Here is a 23,808-nt window from a genome sequence, read left to right as displayed (position 1 = left end):
CAGCCTCCCTACCTACCCAGCAGAATGCTAATCTCATCATGTGGGTGGCTCCGGATTTATGAGCATTTCCTGGCATGACTTGAAGGACAGAGGAGGAACACTAGGATCTTTAAGGGTGGTCTTTGGGTGGAGAAACTAAGCATTCAGAGAAAAGAAGGAAAGAAAGCTAGGGTGAGTCAGGCTTCCCAATGCCCACCCAGGAAAGCCCTGAGAGTTCAGCCAGCCCACTGCAGGGCAGATGGAGGTGTGGGCAGCACCACCAGGTCCACGGGGCAGGCGACAGCTGTACTAGAGACCACGTCCGTGCTTCTTGAGTTGTGGCTGGGCACTGGGTGGGTGATGGGGGGATGGTGAGGGGAAGGGAAGAGGGCAGAGCTGCCTTCATCTTCAGTTGGACCTCCCTGCTTCACCCCTGCCTCCCTAGATTCCATTATCAACACAGTTCCCCCCGCATTCTTTTGCCCAGACTCCCTGTGACTTCCCATCTCTGCAGGAAGCCACAGGCCTTCAAAGACCACAGGGCTCTACAGGCCCTGCCCACCACCCACCTGGAAATTCTCCACTTTCCTCTCCAGATCCACTTTCCGCTCTCCCTGCCCTGCCCTGTGCATGAGCTGACACAGCACCACCTGGGCTCCCGTCTCGTCCTCCCTGGCAGGAGATGGGCAGGCAGAAGGGAAAGGGAGTTGAATATTTCTTACCTCCACCCACCCTTCTCCTTCCCTGGCGTTGCCATGGTCCAGGCCATGCTCAGCCATAGTTGTGCTCCCTTTCAAGCCTGTGGCTCTACCGGGTCCAGGTCCCTGTTCCCTCTCTTCCCCTAAAGGTTTAGGGACAGGTAAGCTTCCCCATGCAGCTACTCCCTGCTGCCTCACTATGGCCTGCCCACACCTTCGTGAATATCCTGACAGTCACAGCTCTTCAGTCACTCTTTCAGCTGAATTTCCTTCTTTGGAACTCATCTCACTGGCACTGTGCCACCTGGTTGCTGTTGGGTCCCTGCCTAACACAGGTCCATTGCCCCACTACCCCTTGCTCATGCATTTCCAGCCACACTGGCTGCAAAGCTATCGGGCCTGCTTTGCCTCAGGGCCTTTGCCCTTACAGTTCCCCCTTCTCTCAGATACCCACATGGCTCCCTCCCTCATCTCCTTCAGACCTTTTCTCAAATGTCACCTCTCATTGCAGCCTTACCTGGACATCTTATCTAAAATGGGTGGGGGTGTAGGGGGTGATGGCATGAACTTGTCCTACTTTATTGGGAGGCTAAGGCAGGAGGATCATTTGAGTCCAGGAGGCTAAGGCTGCCACAAGCAGAGATTGCACCCCTGCTCTCCAGCCTGGACGACAGAGCAGGGTCCCAGCTCTAAACAAATTTAAAATAATAATAATAAAATGTCATCTCCCAACACACACACACACACACACACACACACACACACACACACACCCTATATTCCTCTTTGCCTTATTTTCTCCATAGCAACTATCACTCTCCAACATACTGGATGGTTTACTTCTTGTTTCTTTATGGTCAGCTTTCTCCTGCTGGAATGAAAGCTCCTTTAGGGTGGGGATCTTTATTTGCAGTGTTCACTCCTGTACCTCCAGGGCCTGGAACAGCATCTGCAACATAAGTGCTCAATAAATATTTGTTCAATGAATGTGTAAATTAGTTCTTTTCAAAGGTGAGTAAACCAAGACCCAGGGAAGGAAAATAACTCACCCAGAGGTTCGTTATGAAGGGTCCAGTGGTGACTAGAGCCCTGGTCCCTGCTCCCAGCCCAGAGCCAGTCCCCAGCTCCAGGAAACCTTGTGTTTATTTGGATGCCTGCTGCTCAGTAGCCCAGTGTCCGGAGACAGGATTCAGTGCTGGAGGCCTAGGAAACTCAGAATACTGAACAGGAAGCCGGGAGGTAGTCAGCATGGCTTTGGTGCTGCCGATGGAGCAAGGAGAATAAATAAATAAATCTCAGCCAGAGCCTGGCAGGCTCTAACCTTTGAAGAAATGTCCCCCAGGCCGGAGAAGCCTTCCTGTGAAGCAAGCTGCCCTCCACCCCTACGCAGTGCTGATAGATGATTTGGGCCCAGGGTCCTGCAGGCCCAGCTCCTCCCAGCTCTGCACCATGGGAGGTACTGGGTTCTGGCAGGGAGCTGCTCAGGGTGGGGGTCCTGTGACGGGCGATTCACCTGGCTTTCCATTCACTTATTCATCCTACAAGTATTCCTCAAGCATCTACTGTGTGTGCATTGGGCACTGCGCTCTGGGAAAACAGTCAAGACAAAGACAGAGGATTTGCCTGCCCTCAGAGCATTCATCCTCAAGCCGGAAGGACGAGTGTTAGTAATAAAATGGGGAGTGCTTGGCCTGGGAAGTGTCAGGTGCTTTGGGGGCACTTAGCAGGGGACCTGTGCAGTCCATGGCTCAGAGAAGTTCTCCTGAAGGAAGGACCCTCTACAGCTGGGTGCGAAAGGGAGTGTGAACTGGTGGATGGAGAGAGGTTTCCAGTCAGAGGACATGCAGAGGAGGGGATCCTGGGCAGGGAGCAAGGTTTCATCAGCCTGGGCACTGAAAACAGACTGGGGAGGCCATGAGCCAGGTGGGGTTACCTTGGCAAGGGCGACCTCTTTCTTATTCTCATACGGCAGCTCTGACAGTGCACCACAGCTAAAGTTCTAACACCCCTCCTCCTTCCCAGCGACAGCTCAGAACCTGGGCCTCAAAGACTGGCCCCTACTCGTCTGTTCATGTCTGTACTTCCTACCAGCTGGTTGGGTGAAGGTGGCTTGGTGGGCCAGGCCCAGGGACAGCAGAAAGAACCCAGACCTACCAGCTGGACCTGAGTTTGAGTCCTAGCTCATTAGTTCTTCAATGTGGGACCTTATGCAAGTGACTTTACCCTCCTCAAGGCCTCAGTTTCCTTGTTTGTCATATGGAAATAACAGTCCTTATCTGAAACAATTATGGTGTGAGATGGTTTCCTAGCATTTTTACAATGCTCCATGTAATTGGGGGCATGCTCATTAACCCTAACCTTGTCTCCCATCACCGTCTTCCTTGTTGGCTCAGCTTCAGCCATGCTGGCCTCTGCTTCTCCTCACATATGTGCAGGGCCTTTGCACCTGCTGGTTCCCCTTCCTTCATCACTCCCCATCCAATTTACTGCTTTATTTTTTTCTATAACATATTCCTTAATAGTTCTCCAGGAAAGCAGAACCAATAGAATATATGTATGTGTGTATGTATCTCTGTAAATAGATATAGGTGTATACCTTTTATACACACACACACACACACACACACACACACATATAGTGTTGGTGGTATTGGTGGGTAAGTCTAAAATTTGCAGAGTAGGCCAGCAGGCTGGAAATCTAGGGAAGAGTTGATGCTGCAGTTCAAGTCCAAAAGCAGTCTGCTGGTAGAATTCCTTGTTCTCTGACAAGGTCAAATTTTTTCTAGTAAGGCCTTCAACTGAGCAGGTGAGGCCTGCCTACATTATGGAGGGTAATCTGCATCTCAAAGTCTACTGATTTAAATATAAGTCTCATCTAAAAAGTACCTTCACAGAAGCTTCTAAAAAAAGTTTGACCAAATATCTGGATAGCGTGGCCTAACCAAGTTGACACATAAAATTAACCATCACAAGTTCATCCCTTGTCAGTTGGGCTCCCGTACACATCTTCAACCATACTGAATCTCCAAATAAGGACAATAACATGGCCATAGTTCCATACAACCAAAAATGCTCTGTTTCTTTCCCCAGAAGAGGATACAAAGTCTTTGGGTGACATTTACTCTTCTTGATACCCTATATCTTAAATACTATGATGTAAAACTAACGATACCTAAATACTGTGATAAAAGTCAATATATCTTATGTTACATGACAAAGGGATGAGAGGGAAGAAGGCAAAGATACTTGAGATAGCAACACAGAGACACACATACACAATTATTAATAACAAAATAGGGAGGAACTCTCATGACAATTACAGTTCTCATCTCTGTCACTGATCACGTGATCATAGCTGGTATTGATGACTACCTTCTTCTACTACCCATTCTGTATTCCCTTTGCCTTCAACATCAACCTCAACTGGTCATGGTTCTTAACCTGGCGGCATGACCCAAGCCTTCATTATTGAATGGTCTGGGCCATTAGTAGTCCTGTCTGGATTGGGTTGTTGTAGTTATCCATCTCAGGACATGGTAATACTAAGAGATGCCCTAAAAGGTCTCCTGCATTCCAGAAACACTCTTCCTTACCTCCACTGGGGTGGCAATCTAATTTCCCCTTTGGTAGTCAGGATCAATAATTCCAGGCAGCAGAGTAACCTCCTTCTTTGCTTGTTGACTCAGAGGCATGAGGGATTCATGTGGCTGGGTGACAGTCTTCACTCCCAGTTTAATGGAGCCATTGTTGTGTGTCCAACATGCTGCATATTAGTATTTTTACTAACAATTTATGTATTCTCTCTTTACCCCTCTAGCAGGTGAGCTTTGTAAGGGCAGGGATTTTTTTAGTCTGTTTTGTCCCTGTCTAACTCCCCAGCACCTAGAACAATGCCTGGTGCTCAGGAAGAGTGGCTGAGTAGATTGGGGCCTTTGCTGTGATTCCCTTGGGCTTTGAGGTAGATGAGCAGACTTGCAAACTGAGAGCCAGACTTGTCCCAAGGGGCCCTGGCTCCAAACCCCCTACTTGATAAAGGGGTTCCTACTGCCTTCTCAGTGCAATTGCTGGGCCATCGAGTGAACATAGGCCTTCGTGTCTAGCATTCCAGCCTATCTAGGACTGTTTACGGGACTACTCTGAAATGATAAACCTGTTGCCACCCTCCTGGCTCCTGCCTCACTCCTTCCTAGCTCCCCGTTTGAAGACGTGTTTAAATTCTGGGCCTACATTCAGCAGATGCCACAAGCCGTTTCAGGTCCGGCCAGTGTTGGTGAGGGAAGTCCACGGGGGATGCTCTGGAACTCCTGGTGGCTGGGCCTCCACACAACCATCCAGGGGGAGAGAGGCAGCTCTAGCCTTCACCCAGTGTTTGTTATTCCATGTCAAAGCCTTATCATAAACATTATCCTAGACTGGGCCACCGCGGCTACATGCAAAGAAGGTTTGTTATTCTAAGGTGGCCAGGAGCAGAAGACATCCCGAGTCTGAGCAACACCAGGCTTGGGAATTCAGGGTGAGTGAAAGGGAGGCAGGAGTCAGGGCCAGGCGCTTCATTATGAAGCCTGTGTACTTACCACCCTTGCTGTGCCGGCCAGTTGGCACATCTGCCTCTAAAATGAGCTCTGCACCGACAGAAGCCAAGTCCAATTAATCTACTAATCTCAAATCCCTGCAGAGAAGAGCTGAAAGTAAATGTTTGTGAATGAATGGATGTAGCGTCCCTCTGTCTGTTGGAAGCACCAAGGATGCTCGTGAAGGAGCACATACCGCGCTGAAGTCCTGGTTGTGAGAACCTGGTCTGGTGCCAGACGTAATTTCAAACCCCAGCCCTGTCCTTTACCAGCTGTGTGGCCTTGTGCCCATCACTCCCTTCTGCTTCTTTGGTTTCCCATCTGTGACTAGGGGCAACATCCCTCCTGGCTCTCTTCCAGGGAGAGCAGAGGGAGGGCCTACAGGGTAGTGATTAACTAGAAGGATACATTCCAGGCCTGGCCCAAATGCCTGGTCCATCCCTCTCTAGCTTTGTCACCTTTGGCAAGGTACTTGATGTCTCTTTGCTGCAGTTTTTTTTTTTAATTAAATGGAGCTAATAATAGACTTACCTCAGAGTTGCTGTAAAGATTAAATAAATGAACGTGAGTTCAGAAAGTTCCTGACACATAGTAAGTGCTTAATAAACATAGTAATCCTAGTAATGAACGGATGAAGACTTCTGTATAAGTTGCGGAAGGATGGTACGAGGCAGGAGGTATAAGGGAAAGTGCACATGATTCTGGATCAGCATCCCTCTTCTTGCAGTGCTTCCTGAATGTCTGCTAATGGAGACATTGGGATCCAGCAGGAAACAGAGAGGCAGTGAACACGGACAATTCAGTGGGGCAAGTGCCTAGAGCAAAAGAAGGAGAGGGGTCTTTGGAAGACACCAAACCCCACCTAGGTAGGGAGAATCAGGATGATAGGCTTGGATTTCAGTCCTGGCCCCACCACACTCCTACTGGGACACATAGGAAGACCTCATAAACGGTCCGGCCTCTGTTTTATATCTTTGTAATAGACTATTAATAACAGACTTATTAGTAACAGACTAACAGTACATATTCCCTGGCTATTTCACAAGGCTCTAGAAAAAAAAAAAAAAAATGGGTGTGGCAGTGTGTGTGGATCAATGTGGGCTGTGCCTGTGGGCATCTGGAAATCCAGCCATGTGGTCGAGGGCCCTGCAGAGTTCTGGACCAGGAGTTAAGAGTTGGGGTTGAGTCCACTCTGCCCCCTCTCATTGTGTGGCCTTAGGCAAGCCCCATTCTGCCTGCTCTGGACCTCAGCCTCCTCTCCTCTTTAATATGATGAGGCCACAGGATGAGATCAGTGGTTCTCAAACTAGGCTCCAGGGTACCTGTGGGTTCCACAGAAAGGCCTTGGGAGTCCCTACTGCATGGGAACATTGAGTTAGTGAGACTTCAGGCACCCGCCTGCCTCCCTTACATCAACCAGGGAAGTTTCTATTTTTACCTTCTCCATATTTTGAGTTCTAAGTAAGGTTCCTTTGGAAAACAACAGCAAGAACATGGCTTTAAAAGGCCTGAAAAGCCTCTGGACCAAATGACCTCCAGGGCTCTTCCAGCTCCAATCTGGGAAGCTTTGGGTCTATTTTCCTCTCAGTTTTATTTAACAAACACTTATCCAGTACTTACTACATGCCAGGACTGTTTTTAGCACCCCACAGATAATAACATACTAAATTCACTGGAACACCTTCTAGCTCTGTGATGGCTGCATGATTGCAGAAGCAACTGTGAGTCAAGCAAGGTCCTGGGGAGACATTTCTCCTCCAGTCAGGTCTTCTGGGTGCCTGGGCCGATGACCTCACCACAGGTCAGGTGGTGCCTTGGCCAAGCCCACACCTAGAAGCAAGGGGGCAGGTGTGTGCAGTGGCCAAGTGCAGTCACGGGAAGCCCGTATCCCAGGCCCCCAGAGGAGGAGAGCGGATCAACTCGACATGGACACTTTCATCTGAGGCATGTGCCTTGTGAGGGGAAGTGCTTGTTGCCTTAGCAATGCCCACAGCAACAGGGCCACTGCCTCCTGTGATCCATCCCCAGCCACCATGCTGCCATCGACACCCTGTACCAGATGGCTACATATCAGATTTCAGTGGTGGCGGCCAGAGCCTAGAGGCCTGGAGAAGGCTCAGAGGTAGAGTTTTGGGAAGGAGGTGGTGGGGGCTGACCTCATCTCCAGCTAGCTCATTACGGGGAGTAGCCTGGGCTGCATCCAGTGCAATCTAGCACTCCTGCCCAGCCATGAACAAAAATGAGAGGGGAGGGAGGTGATCTCACAAGCACACGCTTGGCGCTGTTGCCTCTGTTATACTTTGGCCTGGCTGTGCACACCTATTTTATGAGCTTTTCTGGTCAGAATATATGTTCTTGAACCAAGTGACTGCTGCCACTTGCTGGGACCTTCTGTCACAAAGTGGTGGCATGCCTCAAAATGCAGAGTGCAGAAGCTGTAGGGGCTAGATTTAAGGACTCAGTGAGCAGCCTTGAACTATGAAGTGACCATCGCAGGTGTCAAAGAAATTAAGAACAATGAAGTGACACTCTGTCTTCACCAGGCACAGTGCTGAGTGCTGCAGATTCAAAAATGAACAGGACACAATTCCCGTCTTGAAGAAGCTCATAGCCTAATATGGGAGGCTGGTAGCTAAGCAGCAAATACACTATAATGTTCACTCCATGGTGGAAGGAAGCATGGTGTATCAGTTATCTATCACCACAACTATGCTGTGTAACAATAACAATAAGAGTTTTCCACTCATGCATCTGGGGCCAATTGTGAATAGTCTGTGCTGATCTTGGCTGGGCTGGTTCGCATGTCTGGGGATTGGCAGGCTGTTGGCTGATCTTGGTGGAGGATGGCCTTGGCTGGACGGCCCCACCCCGCATGTCGCTCATCATCCAGCAGGCTAGCCTGGATTGTTCTCAGGGCTGTGGCAGAGGTGCAGGCAGCAGCAGCAGCAGCAGCAGCACCACATAACTGCTTTTCAGGCCTGCATTTGCAATGGTTACTAGCATCCCATTGGCTGAAGGATGTCCAGGGTCAGAATGGAAAGGAGCTACAAAGTTCCATGGAAAGGGCACGAATACAGGGAGGGGCTAAGGTTTAGGGCCATTAATCTATCAGTTTACCACCCATGGAGACTGTGGGAGCCCCAGGGAGGGGCCTAACCCAGCCCCCAGGTGGTCAGAGAAGTTTCCTAGAGGAGACAGCTGAGCAGAGTCTGGACAGCTAAGTCTGAGTTTGCAAGTGGAGACTGGAGGGAGCCGGATTTCCCTATGGAACAGCATATACAGAGGCACAAAGGCAGAGGTTTGTTGTTGTTGTTGTTGTTGTTGTTGTTGTTGTTGTTGTTGTTTTCTTGAAGGAATGCTGAGTATTTTAGTATTTGGAGGCATGAAGGCCACTTAAGAAATGAGGCTATTGACCACAGCAGGTCCAGGTTACTGCCTTGGAGGCTCTACTGAAGAGCTAGCCTGTTAGCCTGCGGGCAGGAGGGACCTGTGAACGTTTTGAGCAAAAGAGAGAGAGAGAGATCATCAGATTTGTGCGTTTAAAAGATGACCATGACAGACAACTGTGGTATAGAAGAGAAGGGAGGGGGTGTGCCAGGAGATGGGTGGGACTGTTGCAGGGGACTCAACGAGAGATGCTTGGGCCTGAATTGAGGTGAGTGGCGAGGCTGGAAACTTGACGTCCAAGGCATTGTGCAGACAGAATGATCAGGGCCTAAAGACAGGGCTAGGCTGGGCTAACAGCAGGGACCAGTTCCCTACTGACTTTCTACACAGGGACCAAGTTTTTCTCTTTATCTGTATTAAATAGCCCAAATAATGACCAGTCTCCTCCCTTCTGTTGGCCAAAGGAGTCTGGAATACTTTGTCACCTAAAACTAGCTCCAGGCCTAGCTGTGTGAATTGAGCAAGTCCCTCCCCTCCCCTCCCCTCCCCTCCCCTCCCCTCCCCTTCCCTTCCCTTCCCTGGGACTCAGTGTCTCCATCTAAAATGAGCAGGTCGAGTTCCATTAGAGCCATGATCCTCAGACTGCTTAGGAAGTGTGCAGGGATCCTGTTAAAAATACAGAGCCTCTGATCCCAGAAGGCGAGGTCTGGGCATCTGACATTTTGTCTAGCACTCCAAGTGTTCCTGACACCCACCGGTTTGGCTGGGCACAAGCATGGTGGCCCGGAGGACAGAGGAGATTGAGGACCTGCATGCTGAATACAAGGATAGATCAGATGCTCAGGCACCCAACTCCTCAGGCCTTTCCCTAGGTGAGGAAGGCTTCCAGGGCAGGCAGCCTTTAGGTTGGGCCTTGACATCCAACCAGGCATTTTGTTTTTGTCCTTTTGCTTTGTTTGCAGGATGCTCTTGACTACAAAATTAGTTCATGCTCATTCTAGAGCACTTTTAAGCACAGGAACACAAAGGAGTCAAAAGAAAATCTCAGCCGTCATTCCAAAACCCAGACACAAGTTGGGTTCTCATTTTGCCGCATCTTTAATAAGATATTGAGACCAGAGCAGGAGTGGGGACCCGTGTGGGCAAAGGGCTGGAGGTGAAAGCAGGCTGAACGTGCTCAGAGACGTGAGGCAGGAACAGAAACTGGAAACACGCAGCCTGAGCCAGCTGGTGCTGGCCCCACACACCTTCTCTGTTTCAGGCCTGTTGCTCTGAAGTCCAGAGGGAGGAGGCCAGTCCTAGAGCTCAGCCAGGGTCCCTGAGCACAGCCCTCATTCCTCTCTCTTTCCTCGGCCCAGGTGCTGTTTGCCCTGAACCAAACCCTGCTGCAGCAGGAGAGTGTGCGGGCCGGGAGCCTGCAGGCCTCCTACACCACGGAGGACCTCATCAAGCACTACAACTGCGGAGACCTCAGCGCAGTCATCTTCAACCACGACACATCCCAGGTAAGGCTTCTCTCCAAAGACCTGGATACCTGGCATTTATTAGATCCCTACTACCTGCCAGGCATAGGTAATCTTCTCTCCAGCCATGGCAGAAAGGAGCTATCGTTATCCCCCTTTTATAAATAGGGAAATTGAGGCTCAGAGATGAGAAGAGATTTGTCCAAGGCCACACAGCTTATGAGTTTTGGGAGTTTTAAGTTACCAAGAGCAGCAACTTGAGCCAGATCTATGTAACTCTGGGGCCTAGGACCCTGGAAATTTAGCTTGTAAGACCAGGGAGGCCTCTGAGAAGTTCAGTTCTACATCTGGGAAAATTAAGTTCCAGGGAAGGAAAAGCCCACAGTTACTCAGAGCTTGGACTCAAGTTCAGCCCAGAGCATTCTGCTTTGATTTGAGTCTTAGAGGAAAGATTGTCGCCAGCTGGTCGGGCAGCAAGTAGAGCCCAAGGGGCTGAGCGTGGCTCACCCCTGCTCAGACCACACCATGCCTGCCCATTCATTGCTCTCAGGGTGAATTCCAAGATGCTTCCTCCAGCATTCAAGGACCTTACAACGTGCCTTCTGCTGGCCTTGTCACAGCCCAGGTCCCCCATCCTAAAGACCTTGCTCTGCTGACTATGGAACTTGCAACTCTTCCTAGAAGCTTGTCTTTTCAAGCTTCTAGGCCTTTGTTCAGGCTCCTTTCTCCTCCAGGGTTCCTCCCACTTTCACAGTCATACGTCACCTCCTGAGAAACCTTCCTGAGCCCCTAGATAGGGTCAGGCATTCTCCCAGGCACCTCTAGGCCCTTGTGCCTCCTCTGTCATGGTGCTTGAATACCTGCTCATTCAAGAAGCTGTTGAATTAGGCAGAACACGCCACTTCCCTGCTCAGGACATTGCATGGACTTCCCATTTTTATCAAGGTGAAAGCCAGAGTCTCTGCGATGGCCTACATGGCCCCCATGCTCTCTCCCTACCCTGTCACTTTCTGCTCTCCCCCCTGGACACCACTTAGGCTGCATGGGCTTTCTTGCTGGTCTGTGAACCCACCTCACCAGCTTCTGCCTTTGCACTGGCTGCTCCCTCTGCCGAATGCCTCTCCTGGGTATGACCATGGCTCCCTCCCTCTCTGCCTGCAGCACTTAACTAAAATCTCATCATCTCAATGAGGCTGGCCCCAACCACTCCACTCAGCATTGCAACCTGGCCTGCACGCCCACACTCTCACCCTCTTTATTATGCTCCACTTTTTTTCCCCATGGCCTTTGCCATCCTCTAACACACTATCTACTTGATTCATTGATTAGTGACTATTTATTGGTTGCTCTCCTTACTAGAACATAAGCTCCATGAGGGCAGGGAGTTTGGTCTGTTTTATTCATGGATTTATCTCAACTGGCTGGAGTAGCCCCTGGCCCAGAGCCGGACTCAGTAAACCTTTGCCAAATGAATGAATGAATGAATGAATGAATGAATGAATGAAATAGTTTATAAATGCTAGACATAGTGCTATGAAAAAGGGCTTACAGTCACATAGGGAAGATGGGGAGATTCAAGAATGAATTGCACCAAAGTGTAATCCTTGCTGTGAGTATGGAGTAGAGGAAGCATTTGGAGCCTGTGGAAGGAACGGCTGATTTAGATGGGCTTGTGGGTAGGGCCTGGGACTGGGGAGAGAAGGAAAGATATTTGCAAGATGAGAGGGCATGTAAGAACCTGAGCTGGCCACAGACAAGGGGGGGAATAATGTTCCAGCAGAGGAAACCATGCACCAGTGAGCCAGAGGCGAGAGGAGAATAGGAGAGGGGTGCTGAGAGTGTTGCCTGCAGACAGAGCCAGGCCGGGCCGTGGTGTTCCATCAGTACTTGCCCCCACAAGACCAGGAACTCCTGAGGGTGATGGTATGCTGCCTATCTCGGTCCCCATTGCCCAGCTTAGGCCTGGCACAGAGCACATGTCAGTGAGTGACTGTCATCCGAGCCAATGTAGGCATGTGGCGTCCCTTGCCGCAGCATAGAAAATGAAAGAGGAAGGAACTGGAGACTTTGCCACAGGACACTCAGGTCCGAGAGCTCTGACTCAGTGGCAGAGAAGTGAGGGTGGAGAGAAGAGCCCTGACACCACGAGGCTTTTAGGAATCTCACTACGAGTGACCGCCTTCATGGCCAGGCCCACCCTGCTTCATCTGCTGAGGGAGACCCCCATGAGTCCTGAGCAGCCAGGGAGCTCTATGGCAAAGGAGGCCCTGGTCATGACGGGATGGTCTGGCCATGATGTGGCCAGGAGGGCGGGAGTGTGCAGGACAGGGTGCTGGCCAGACTGTGGCTGACCCTAAGCTGAGAAACGGAGGCATGAGGTGACCTCCGGAGAAGGCAAGCTTAGATTTTCTTTGAGCTTGGGTCCAGACCACTGATTTGTCTTTAGCAAGTGGAACTGCCTCAGAGGTCTCCCTACAGTTCCCATACTTGAAGTGGGACAGAGCGTGGATGGATTGGGCCACCTGGATTCGAAGAGCAGCCCGGGCTGCCCCCAGGGATGCACAGATAGAATCTAGTAGCTTGAGGAGAGACTAGGCAACCCCACCCCACGGTGCAGAAAAGCCTGGTGTCAGGGCAGCAAGGCTGAATCCGGTCCCCAAGGGGATCTGGTGGAGGTGAGGCTGTGTCTGTAGCTGGGGGCCTCGAAATCTGCAGGGCACTGAGGATATGGAGGCTGTGGGGCCACAATCCCTTTGCCTGAAGGCTTCAGGGAGAAGGTGATATGAGAACCAGGCTTGGCAGTAGAGTCCGCTAGATGGGGGTAAAGAGGGGATGCTGAAGGGTGGAGAGTGCAAGCCAGAGAGCAATGTGGTCAGAAAGATGCCTCTGGCTATAACATGGAGGATGAGGAAGCAACATCTGGAGGCCAGGGCAGGACAGGTACAGGCCTGGGTGGATAACACTGGGACAGGGGACAGGGGCACCTCACCCTTGGCCTGCATCCTGGCTGCACTGTCCCCACCTGCAGCAATGGCTGCATCCCTGGCCTCTGCAGCCCCCAGGCCACTGGCACTGTTAATGCCTAGCAACAGCAGGATGATCCAAAGGCCTTCCCCTTGGAAGCCTGGCCTGAGCCTCAAGACTGCCTTAGGTGTAGAGTTGCTGCATGCATTTATTGTCCAAACCCAGATAATTTTGAGAGTCGGATACAATTCAAGATCAAAATAATCATCGACCTGGACTGTTCTGGTCAAACCAAGACACGTGGTTACCCTATTAGGTGTCTCCTCTGGGCTCACACATTCCTCGTTGTCCTCTCAAAGCACATATTCATCGATGTTCTTGTGTGCATATGTGACTCCCCCATCAAACTGTGAGCCTCATCGAGAGCAGCAGATCCAGTCTGAGGAAGCTCTCAGGACCCCTAGCCCAACACAGGGCCCAGCTCATGGAAGTTCCCACTGGGTGTCTGTTGGATGGATGGGCTACAAGGAAGGGGTGCAGAGTTTCAGTAGGTGGTGTCCGCAGACCTGAGCATTTGACCATTAGACCTGACGTGGTTCATGGGTCAGGGAAGACTACACTGAATTCATTTCTCACAGCTCCACCCCAGCCCTGTCCAACCAATCGCCTCATCACCCCATCCCTGGAGACCTCACATGTCCTCTTTAAAATGTTATTGTGCATCACGCACTTAAACTTGTCATAGAAGATTTAAGGCCCTCAACAAGTATAATGACATCATTAATTTGCTTCCATTCCAGCCCTGGCCCAAACCCAGGCCTCATCCTTGGCATGGAGCCAAGGCCCATCAGCATGAAACATGCAGAGAATGCCGGCCAGTGGCTGGCCAGCCCTAGGAGCCTGGGGAGCTAGCCCAATTCCTTCATGGCTTTAAACTTTCACTTTTGGGTTCTTGTCCTTGTTAATTTTTTTGACTCTCCAATTAATAAATGGGGAATCATCTTTGTGCACATGCACATTTGTGGTCAGGAAGCATAGGAGGAGGGGCTGGACATGTGTTCAGGTTCCAGGGACCCTTGGAAGGAGAGGGGAAGTGGACTGCCGCCTTCGTGGTACTCTCCGATGGTTCCGAGCCATTTATTTGTCATCTTCATCTTTACCCTCTGCCCAAGGCCACCCTTCACTGGGAAAGGTGATGAAGCCAGCTCCATCCCCAGGCCAGTTGTATAATAGCTGACATTGATTCAGGACTTCCTTTATACCAGGCACAGTGCTCAGTAAGCACTTTCCAAAACTCAATCATTTAATCCCTACAATAATGTGTGTTACCTCCTGTTACCAATATGGAAACTTAGTCTCAGAGAGGCCAAGTCACTTTTTGGTTCTAGAGAGACCACTCAGCTAGTAAGCTGCAAAAGAGGGATTCTAACCCAAGTTGTCTTCACGGTCTGACTTCAGGCCCTACGTTCATAACCCCATACTTCTAAGGCCCTTCAGCTCACTCATTCATTCACTGATTGGACAAGTACTTATTTGGTGGTACAACATAGTTTTCACATTATTTTCCATACCTAAAGAACGGGGAGAACTTGTGAGAGTCATATTTCCAGAAATAACTCCTCCCCATGGGCTCTCTGCACTTCTCCCCATTCAGAAGCCTTCAGTGTTCCCCATAGCTGCATCAAGTTCAAGCATGCCCTGTTGTGTTAGGGTTTCCAATCATCACTTTCAAAGGGGGTATGTGGGGGAGTAAGAATTCCATTGCCAACTCTGATTGGGCACTAGCAAGACTGCTGTCTACAGCTATCCAGGTTGCGCACTGCACAAGGTTAGGGGACGTCAGCCATGTTATTGTCTTGTTCATCCCAGAGCAGTGAGTCAGGCCTTTCTGGCAGAGAAGCCCCAAGGTGCATGTACCTTTACCTCTCCTCTCACTCTGGGGAAGACACTAGGCCTTAGCCAACAGATAGCAGAGGCAAATATCCTAGCCTCCTTAGAGGCCCTTAGGGCTCAGCCTCCATTGACTCCATTTTCCTCAGAAGGAGTGTTGACAACACTGCAGTGGCTCTAGAAGCCATGTGGCTAGGCTGCAGGACAATTTGGGGACTTAAACCTGTAGGAAATTAACCTCCTCGTGCCAGGCTCTCCATCCACCTCACCCTTCAGTTTGCAAGGTCTGGTATCTTGTGCTTTGAGCCTGGGTAGGTGAAGATAGAGAAGTGGAAGAGGGGACATCAGGTGGAAACCATCCTGTGAGCAGGAGTTTGGAGGTTGGAATGACATTGACAGGTTGTGAGGAAAGAGAGTATGTTCTGACTCCCTGCCTCAATTTCCTCAACAGCCCCATGCACATATTGGAGGAGACAGTGCAGGAGCGCCTGGCCTGTTATCCAGGTTGGAAAGACAAAATGTTGGGAATAGAAGAACACAGTGGGGCAACTGTGGTCAGAAAGGGACAGCACAACTTTAAGTTCAAGGTTCAAGGAATCTGGGTACCTTCTCTGTGCTGGGTGTTGGGAGACAGGAATGACAAAAGCTCTGTCCCTGAACCCAGGGAGCTCTCTGCCTAGTTCAAGACCCTGTTAATGCCGTTCCCAGGCCATGTGGCTGGGCGTATAGTGTGGCATGATGGCAAAACACCTAAGCAGCTCCAAGCTAGGTTGTTGAGCAAACCAACATGGGGGAAGCCGTGGTCCTGGGGTTGAGGTATTCAAAAACAGATGGAGGTGTTTGCATTATGTCCTGGAAAGTGGTGGTGCAGGGATGGGGAGTTGGTGGTGGCAGCAGATGGTGGCTCAGGCATTGGGAAAATCAAAAGTGATGATCCCTTCTCTCATCTCTGTAAGGTGGCATGTGCTGAATGCAGCCCATGACAGCCCCCATCCTCTTACTGAATCCACACAGTATCATCAGTTTCATCTTACAAATGACAAAGCTGGGACTCGGAAAAGTTAAGTAACTTACCCGGTGCCACACAGCATCAGAACAGGGGGTGAGCTTAATCTTGTACTCAGTGGCCTTCCTGTTGTATTAGGCAGCTCAACTGACCCTGCTCATCCTCTTGCTGAACTAAATTCCTTGTACTTGCCAGCACTGGGCTCAGTGGTGAAGTGAGAGCAGTCAACAAGATGAGCACCGTGCCAGCCTCCCCAGACCTCAGCATCTGCTGAGGTTAAACAGGGCAGAGACACGACACAGAGCAACACATGTGGAAGCCCAGCAGCTGGGCCTTATCCTGGCGCTGCCAATTCACTAGTTGTGCAACTCTGCACATCCCTGGATCCTTTCCACACTTGCTTGCTTCATCTGTAAAACTAGAATAACAATGCTTATCTGAGAGGATTTGGGAATTGATGAGAAACATGTACAAAACATGTGGCCCACTGTAGGGTCCGCATAAAAGGAAGTTGCCTAGCCCCACTGGGGCTGTGCATATTTATCCTAAGTCCACCTTGCTCCATAAAGAACTGACAGCAGGTCACGCACAGTGGCTCATGCCTATAATCCCAGCACTTTGCGAGGTCAAGGCGGGAGGATTGCTCGAGCCAAGAGGAGTTTGAGATCGGCCAGGGCAACATAGTGGGATTCCATCTCTACAAAATATTTAAAAATTAGCTGGTCATGGTGGTGCATTTGTATTTGGGAGGCTGAGGCAGGAGAATGGCTTGAGCCAGAGAGTTGAGGCTGCAGTGAGCCACTGTACTCCAACCTGGGTGACAGTAAGACCCTTTATCCAAAAAAAAAAAAAAACTGAAGGCAGCCTCTGTCTTGCCTTTGCAGCTGCCCAACTTTATCAACACCACCCTCCCGCCACACGAGCAGGTGACGGCCCAGGAGATTGACAGCTACTTCCGCCAGGAGCTCATCTACAAGAGGAATGAGCGCATGGGGAAGAGGGTCATGGCGCTTCTACGGGAGAACGAGGACAAGATCTGCTTCTTTGCCTTCGGAGCAGGTTTGGGCCAGTGTGGGGAAGGGATTGTTTGCAGAATCCTAGGAGATTTGCTTGGCTCTCCCCTAACCTTTACTTCATTGAGGGAGAAGTCGAGGCCCAGGATGGGGCAGGAAAAGCCACACAGTGCTTAGCAGCAGCACTGGGACCCAAAGCAGTTCTCCTGAGTCGGGTCAAGGGTTCTTCCATAATGGTCCCCATGGGAAAGGGGAGTGATGACCCCTGCCATGGCCAAGGTAATTTCTGTGATGCCTTCATGCCCCAGGCAGCCATGTGAGAGCCCAGAACTAAAGCCAGCTCCCACTGCGCAGCCCAGCCTCAGGCCCACCCACAGAGCCAGGGGCAAGGCTGTGAAGCCCATGTGGCCCCAGAGGGAGAGGCTGGCTCTGGCGTCCCACAGTCCTGGCTCCAGATCTCAGCCCAACCGCATCACCTTGGCTGGTACCTTCTCAAAGACTCAGTTCTTTCGTATATAAATGGGCAGTGATAGCAATAACTATTTGATGAACTGAAAATATCTACTTTGTAGAATAGTTGTAAAGATTAGTGATGATATTTTAAAAACAACCTGCCACATAGTAGGAACTCAAAAAGGCAGCTGCAATGATCATCATCATGATGATGATACTGGGTATAAGTGTGATTGTCACATGTGGAACCATGAACTTGATGCTTTCTTCTGGGGGACCAGGCCTCCTCGTGCAAAGGGGAGTCCAGATGTTCAGGTGCAGGGCTCACTTAGCACTTCTCTCCCTGTTCCTTTTCCTTTCATTTTTCCTCTCCTCCCACACTCTTCGTTCCCTTCTATATGGCTGTCCCTGCCAGTAACACTTGTTTACATTGGGACCAGGATACTGTGTTTGCCTCCTGTTACTAACCAGCTTTTGCTCAGTAACTCACAGCAACAGACATTTATTTCTTGCTCATGTTACCCACAATTTGGGTTGCCAGAACTCACTTCCTGCATTGTGAGAATTAATGAGATGGCTCCTGGACATGCTTACCACACCTGGTGCCGCTGTGTTCCCTTCCCCTCCTGCCACCCTCATGCCACCCTCCATGGCGAGCAGTCTAACCTACAAGGGCCCTTGTGGATGTCCTGGTTTTGTAATGGGATATGTCCACTGTTTGAACATTCACCCCTAAGGGCAAGAGCCAGGGGCACATCTGCTAGGCCTCGTCCCTCCTTTGCAGCCCTCATGTAGTAGAGACACAGGGGAGGGGCTCAGAAGTAGATACAGTCCTCCCGGGAAAGCCCCTTTAAGGCACAGCAGCTAGGCAGAAAGAGTTCTGGGTTCACGCGGGATCTCTGCCATGGTCTGTTGTGGCCTCCAGCAAGTCTCTTTCCCTCTTGTAGCCTCGGTTTACTCATCTGAACAGGAGGAGCCAGGACTCACTTGGGCCATCTAGGATTCCAGAGCTATTCAGCCATGGGTTTTAGAGAAGGGAGGGATTCCTGTAGGGGGTCTAGAGGCAGGAGCAAGACCTTGACTGGCAGCATGGAGAGGGTAAGCCACTCTCCAGCTGCAGGGCACCTGTTGGGAGCTCGGTGTGAGTCAGGACAGCTTTGAGGACTGTGCAGGGAAGAGCCCCCTCCGGCTCCCCCACCATCCAACTGCCTCGTCCGCCCTCCCTCCCATAGACATCAGGGCAGGGCATCCTGCTCTGGGACAGCCCCCAGTAGACTCCAAGTGGGGAACCACCCTGAGTCATCCAGCCCCCAGGCTCCTCCCCACGCCTAGGGGGAGCCCCCAGAGAGTGCAGTCGTTGAGGGGCCCTCATTCCACACACCCCACCTGAGTAGTCCTGCCTGCCCAGGACCCAGGAGCAGAGTCTCCCGGGGCTGAGGGTAGCTACCGCCAGCTCTGTCTGTGAGCGAGAAAGCAGGAAAGTCTAACAGTGAAAATCACAGCAGTGAGGGCAGCCGTGGACACTAACCTCTTTTTCCTGAAACCCTAGGTCTGTGGGGGCACAGAGGTCCACCCCAGCACTAGGCCAGCACACAGGCATCATGCCCAGTGCCAGCTTCTCCCATCTCCAAAATATAGTCAGTCCCCAGTCAATCCTGCTGACAGGCCACCAGAAAGACCTCACACACATCCACTCTGTCCGTGCCCACTGGCAGTATCCCAGTCCCAGCCTCCTCCCCTCCTCCCTGCCTCTGTACTGCTCCCCACACTGCGGTCAGTGAGTGGTGCTGGCTTTGTCTCCCATGCTCGCCTCAGATGTGGGGCACCACTTAATCATCGCTGTGTCTCTGGTAGCGTGTAATAGGTTTTGAGCTTGCTGTGTGAATGAAAGAATGAAAGAGTGAAGAAACGAACGTTGACCAGGGTCTCCCATCCTGGTCTCCTCTGGGCTGGTGAATTTGTAAGGATAGGCCAGCAGTAAAGTCAGGGCAAAGGGAAACTCGCCTCCACTCTTATGAATCCACTCTCCAAAAACAACAGATCTGAAGCCACGTGCAGATCCTGCTGGCAGTTGCCACTTCTCCTGGCTCAGCCATGCCGGGAGCAAATGGCCCACTCTGCACAGCAAATCTCCTTTCCACCCGAGAATCTCCAAGCTGGACAGAGCCTCTCCACCCCATCCTAGCTGTGGGAAAACCGAGGTCCACAGAGGACAGGGACATGAACAAAGCCCCCAGAAAGTCCAGGACAAGGCTGGAACTGTACCCCAGGCCCAGGATCTATGATCCAAGGGCTCTGTTTTTGTGTGTGGGACATTGAGCCAGCCCCGCGGGCCTGTTACAGAGTCAGCGTATTGGCATGGAACATGTCCGCACGAAAGCTGTGGTGAGGGAAGTCCACTCCGGCCTCATTACATTCTTATGATCGTGTAATTTCTGAGTCCTACAACCGGTGACAGGCTGGCTTATGTGCAGAGCTGGGACTAAGCACTCTCTTGGTGGAGTGCAACCTGAAGACATACCCGCTCCACTCCTCACCCACTCACCTGGGGGCCCCTGCAGTTCTGTGCCAGGGCTGCTGGGCAGTGGGGACCCTGGGACCCAGCTGGGCTCTTGCAGCCCATCACCTGCCAAGTCCCAAAGAACTCATAAGACCCCCAAGGCTATGTATGGGATGTAGGAAGGGTCTATACTACCAGGAATGCACCTGTCCATCCCCCAGGCATGTGTCTGCTCATGCAAATGTCTCTCAAGCCTAGAGTTCATGGGTGTCTCTAAGAAATATCTCAGGAAATAGAAACATAATTATAAGACACACCAGTGACCCCCCAACCCAGCCTTGCCAGGTGTCCGAGCCAGGGCCCTGCTGGCAGCTCTTCTGTCATACCACCACAGTCCCAGCCTCAGTGTCCAGCTGAAGTTCCTGAAAGCTCTGTGGTTCTAGAGTCTGGATGGGGCCAAGCATGTGAAGGTGAGAGATTGAGCCTCCGCCTGCCTGGCCCCTCCACTGCTTGTTAGGACCCAACCCTGGCCCAGCCCAGCTCCAGAATCCTGCCCTGAGAGCCTGCGAGGACAGACAGGGATTTCCAGTGCTGACAGCAATCTGGCTTCTCCTCTCTTCTGCTCTGAGGGGGCTTCAGTGCAAAGGGTAAGAGCTTTGGGATCAGGAGGCCTGGGTGTAAAGTGTGGCTCTGCCACTGTGAGCGAAGAGATGCTAGGAAAGCCATTTCACCTCCAAGGGCCTCAGTCCCTCATCTGTAAAACTGGGACAATACACCTGCCTCATGGGATTGTGCTACATACACTCATTCTAGAACACAGTATTAAAACGCTCTTCCATGGTAGAAGGGTTCTTATCATAAAAGCCCTTACTATGTGCCAGCCACCATTCCAGGCTCTCTGATTACATAACACTATGTGTTTTATGATACTCATTTTGCAGATGAAAACAAAGGCTCACGGAAGATGAACAGTTTCCTCAAGGCCATGGAGGCAGACCTGCCATGTGAACCCTGGCCTCTTGAGTCCCAGGTGTGGCCATCTTCCTTGCACGTGGTGCCCTTGCTGTATACGTACAAAAGTGTTAATGATTTTGTGGAAACATGTGCCTGTTTAGCTGGTGCGTCTCATGAAATACTCTTAGCATCTGTGATGTTTCTGCAACCTGGCACTGTGTGACCTCTTCTGGAGGTTACTCTGCAGTTCGGGGTGGGTGGAGTGCAAACATGTGACAACCTTAAGCAGGCCTGGGTGATGCTGAGGGGCCCAGGTAAGCCCTCCCTATCCAGGAGGTGGCTGTGGCCAGTGTACAAGCCCAGATGTTCTGGAAGGAGCCAGGCTGTGGCCATGGAGGGGCGTGTCAGCCAGAGAGGAGAGAAAGCTCATTTTCTGTCTGCTGGGCTCCTGTAGCTGGACAGGCTGAGCCTCAAGAGCCCCCCAATATTTTCTAGTCCACTTGCTTGTAGATCCTCTGGCCTACAATTAACAGAAAAATAAGTACAAGGTGGTGAATTCTTTATTAGCTAAATTTATTCCGTTTACAGGTTTATATTCTGACATTATCTCCTTTCAACTGTGTTTGAAGTTAAAATATTCCTTACTTAAGAAAATTAAAAAGATGATAGTGGGAGGCAGGTAAGAGTCTCAAAGTCCTTACTTGGCAAAATGAAAAGCTGGTAATTACATTGTTCTCCCCACTCACCCACCTTTTTTTTTTTTTTTTTTTTTTTTGAAGTGAGAAAGAAGTGAGCATGCTTGAAATGTGATTAAGAGAATATTCTAGGATGGGTGAGGCTGATGATACAGGAGAGAGGGGGAACAATGATAAGCCCGAGGTTCCAAGAAGGCAGCAAGGTGGGGACCAGAGCTTGGGTGCAGGGTTGAGGAGGACGCCTTGGGTGAAGGAAGACACCTCTTCACCTGTAACTGAAGGGAAGGAGGGAGGAGGCTGGCAGGCGAAAAGGGAGAAAATTCTCAGCTGATGGCTTCTAATCAGAGCACCACTGTCTGAAGTAGAAGGTGAAGTCATCCACAGAGGAAGAGGAGAGAGAGGGGAGGATTCTTGGTTTGAAGAGGTGAGACTCTTTGACATAAGAGAAACTGGCCAGAAGAATTGACCAGGACAAGAAGTTAAAGATGTTTCCTCCTGTGGGCCATTATGATTGATTGGTAGCAGCTGCCTGGAACGTGATGGTATAAGATGATAAAGTCACATCAGAGCTCAACAGAGAAGAGGCCCAGAATGATTTGTGATGTCTACTGGGGACTGAGATTAGGGCACATGCCAGCCACAAATCTGCTCTGTCAATGCTAGGAACACAGAGGATGCTGACTGGCAATGAGGGCCCGTGAACCTGCCAAGTCACAGGTGTGAGATTTTCTCCAGCAGCACCAAGCAGCTGGGGTGTAAAGGTGGATGCTCTCATCCAGGCCTATGTGCTGATTTTATCCTAGCACCCACTGCTCAGCGATCATGCCATTGCATGTGAACTACTCCAGGACAGGGCGCATATGCCTCAGAATTGCTGACACTTAGGAGATGTTCTCTGAGGACATACTGGACCAAATCACACAGAATGAAGTTCATTCCATTGAGTCAAGGTATCTCCAGGCCCAGTTGCGGGGGTCGAAGTCCAGTCTTACGCACTAGAAGAAAATTACAATTTTACCCTTGGTTCCAGGGAAACAGGTTTCTCAGGATATTTACTTGTTCAGCCATCCAGAAATCTAGCATTCTTTTTTCCTGGACTAGAATGAGTAATGTAGGAATTAGAGGAGCTGGGTTGGAGACATGAGCAGGACTCAGGGTTGGACCAGGTAACCTCTAGGAACCAGTGGTTATCACACACTCTCCGTCCCTAGCACATGCTATAATCTGAGTATAATTCTAACTTCTGACATTCCAAACCCCTTGACCCTAATATGCTGTTGCTCTAAAGTTGCACAGCTCTAACATTCCAGCATGCTATAATCAGAGCCTTCTAACATGCTAGCATTATTTGCTCCAACCACTCTTGGATTCCTTGGGAGGAGTATGCAGCTAAGAGCCTTCCAGGAATGGAAATCACTCTCTGCAGGACTGTTGTCACCCGCTCCACAGGGAGCAGAAGTCCAGGCAGAAGGCAGAACTTGAAGAGTTAAAAGGCAAACAGTGTGAGCACCAGAGACAGAGAGACTGGCTCCGTTACCCAGCACCCACACACTTGGCGCATGCAGCCCCCAGGCTCATGCCAGCCTGTTTCTACCCCAGCTAGAATGCTGCAGATCCATAATCCAAAACACACCTGTGAAGCTGGGACATAGAAGCAGATCAGAGGTAAAGACTCAGGCTTGAGAGAAGAGAGAGATACAAGACCAACATACAGAATACCACTAACACCTTTTAAAATTCATAACGATAGAAATTGCTCCCTAGAGAGTAGACACCATCCTGCTTGAAAAACTCCCATATCCATCAACTTATGTGGCCCTTCCACATCCTCAGTTCCTCTTGGAGGGAGACAGAAGTGGTATTTATTATTCCATTTAGCTGATCAGTAAATCCAAGTACAGATGGGAAGTCAGAGAGTCTTAGAACTGGAGTGAAATGGTGGTCACATTGTCTAGGTCATTCTTCCCGATGACCAGGAAGTAATCCTGGTCCCTAAAAAATCCATCCAGCTGCCGCTTGGGCCCTCTGTTCTGCTGGGAATTCTTCTGCTAGGGCTTCCCTGACTTCCTCTCTGGGCTCCCATAGACCTCCAGCATTTTGCTATCACAGCCTCTCTCATGCTCCCAGTCTAACATGTCCACTCCCCGAGCACTAAGAAGGTGCGTATTACCCACTTGTTGAATAAATGAATGAATGAATGAACGCACTAACCCTGAGGTCCATGAGCAGAAATGC

The 23,808-nt window shown here is 50.6% G+C and overlaps 1 protein-coding gene across 1 annotated transcript in view; it reads left to right on the top strand.

Annotated features, from left to right (window-relative positions):
* Positions 1-23,808, top strand: part of TRABD2B (TraB domain containing 2B) — a 231,208-nt gene that overhangs the window by 180,160 nt on the left and 27,240 nt on the right. Inside the window, exons 3-4 of the mRNA XM_025369726.1 lie at positions 9,994-10,140; positions 16,843-17,017. Of these exons, the coding sequence (XP_025225511.1) occupies positions 9,994-10,140; positions 16,843-17,017 (322 nt within the window). The remainder of the gene's footprint in view (positions 1-9,993; positions 10,141-16,842; positions 17,018-23,808) is intronic.

This window comes from Theropithecus gelada, chromosome 1, assembly GCF_003255815.1.
Source record: "Theropithecus gelada isolate Dixy chromosome 1, Tgel_1.0, whole genome shotgun sequence".
NCBI lineage: Eukaryota > Metazoa > Chordata > Mammalia > Primates > Cercopithecidae > Theropithecus > Theropithecus gelada.
The sequence above is the reverse complement of the archived record's forward strand: the minus strand, read 5'-3'. Positions and strand labels throughout refer to the sequence as shown.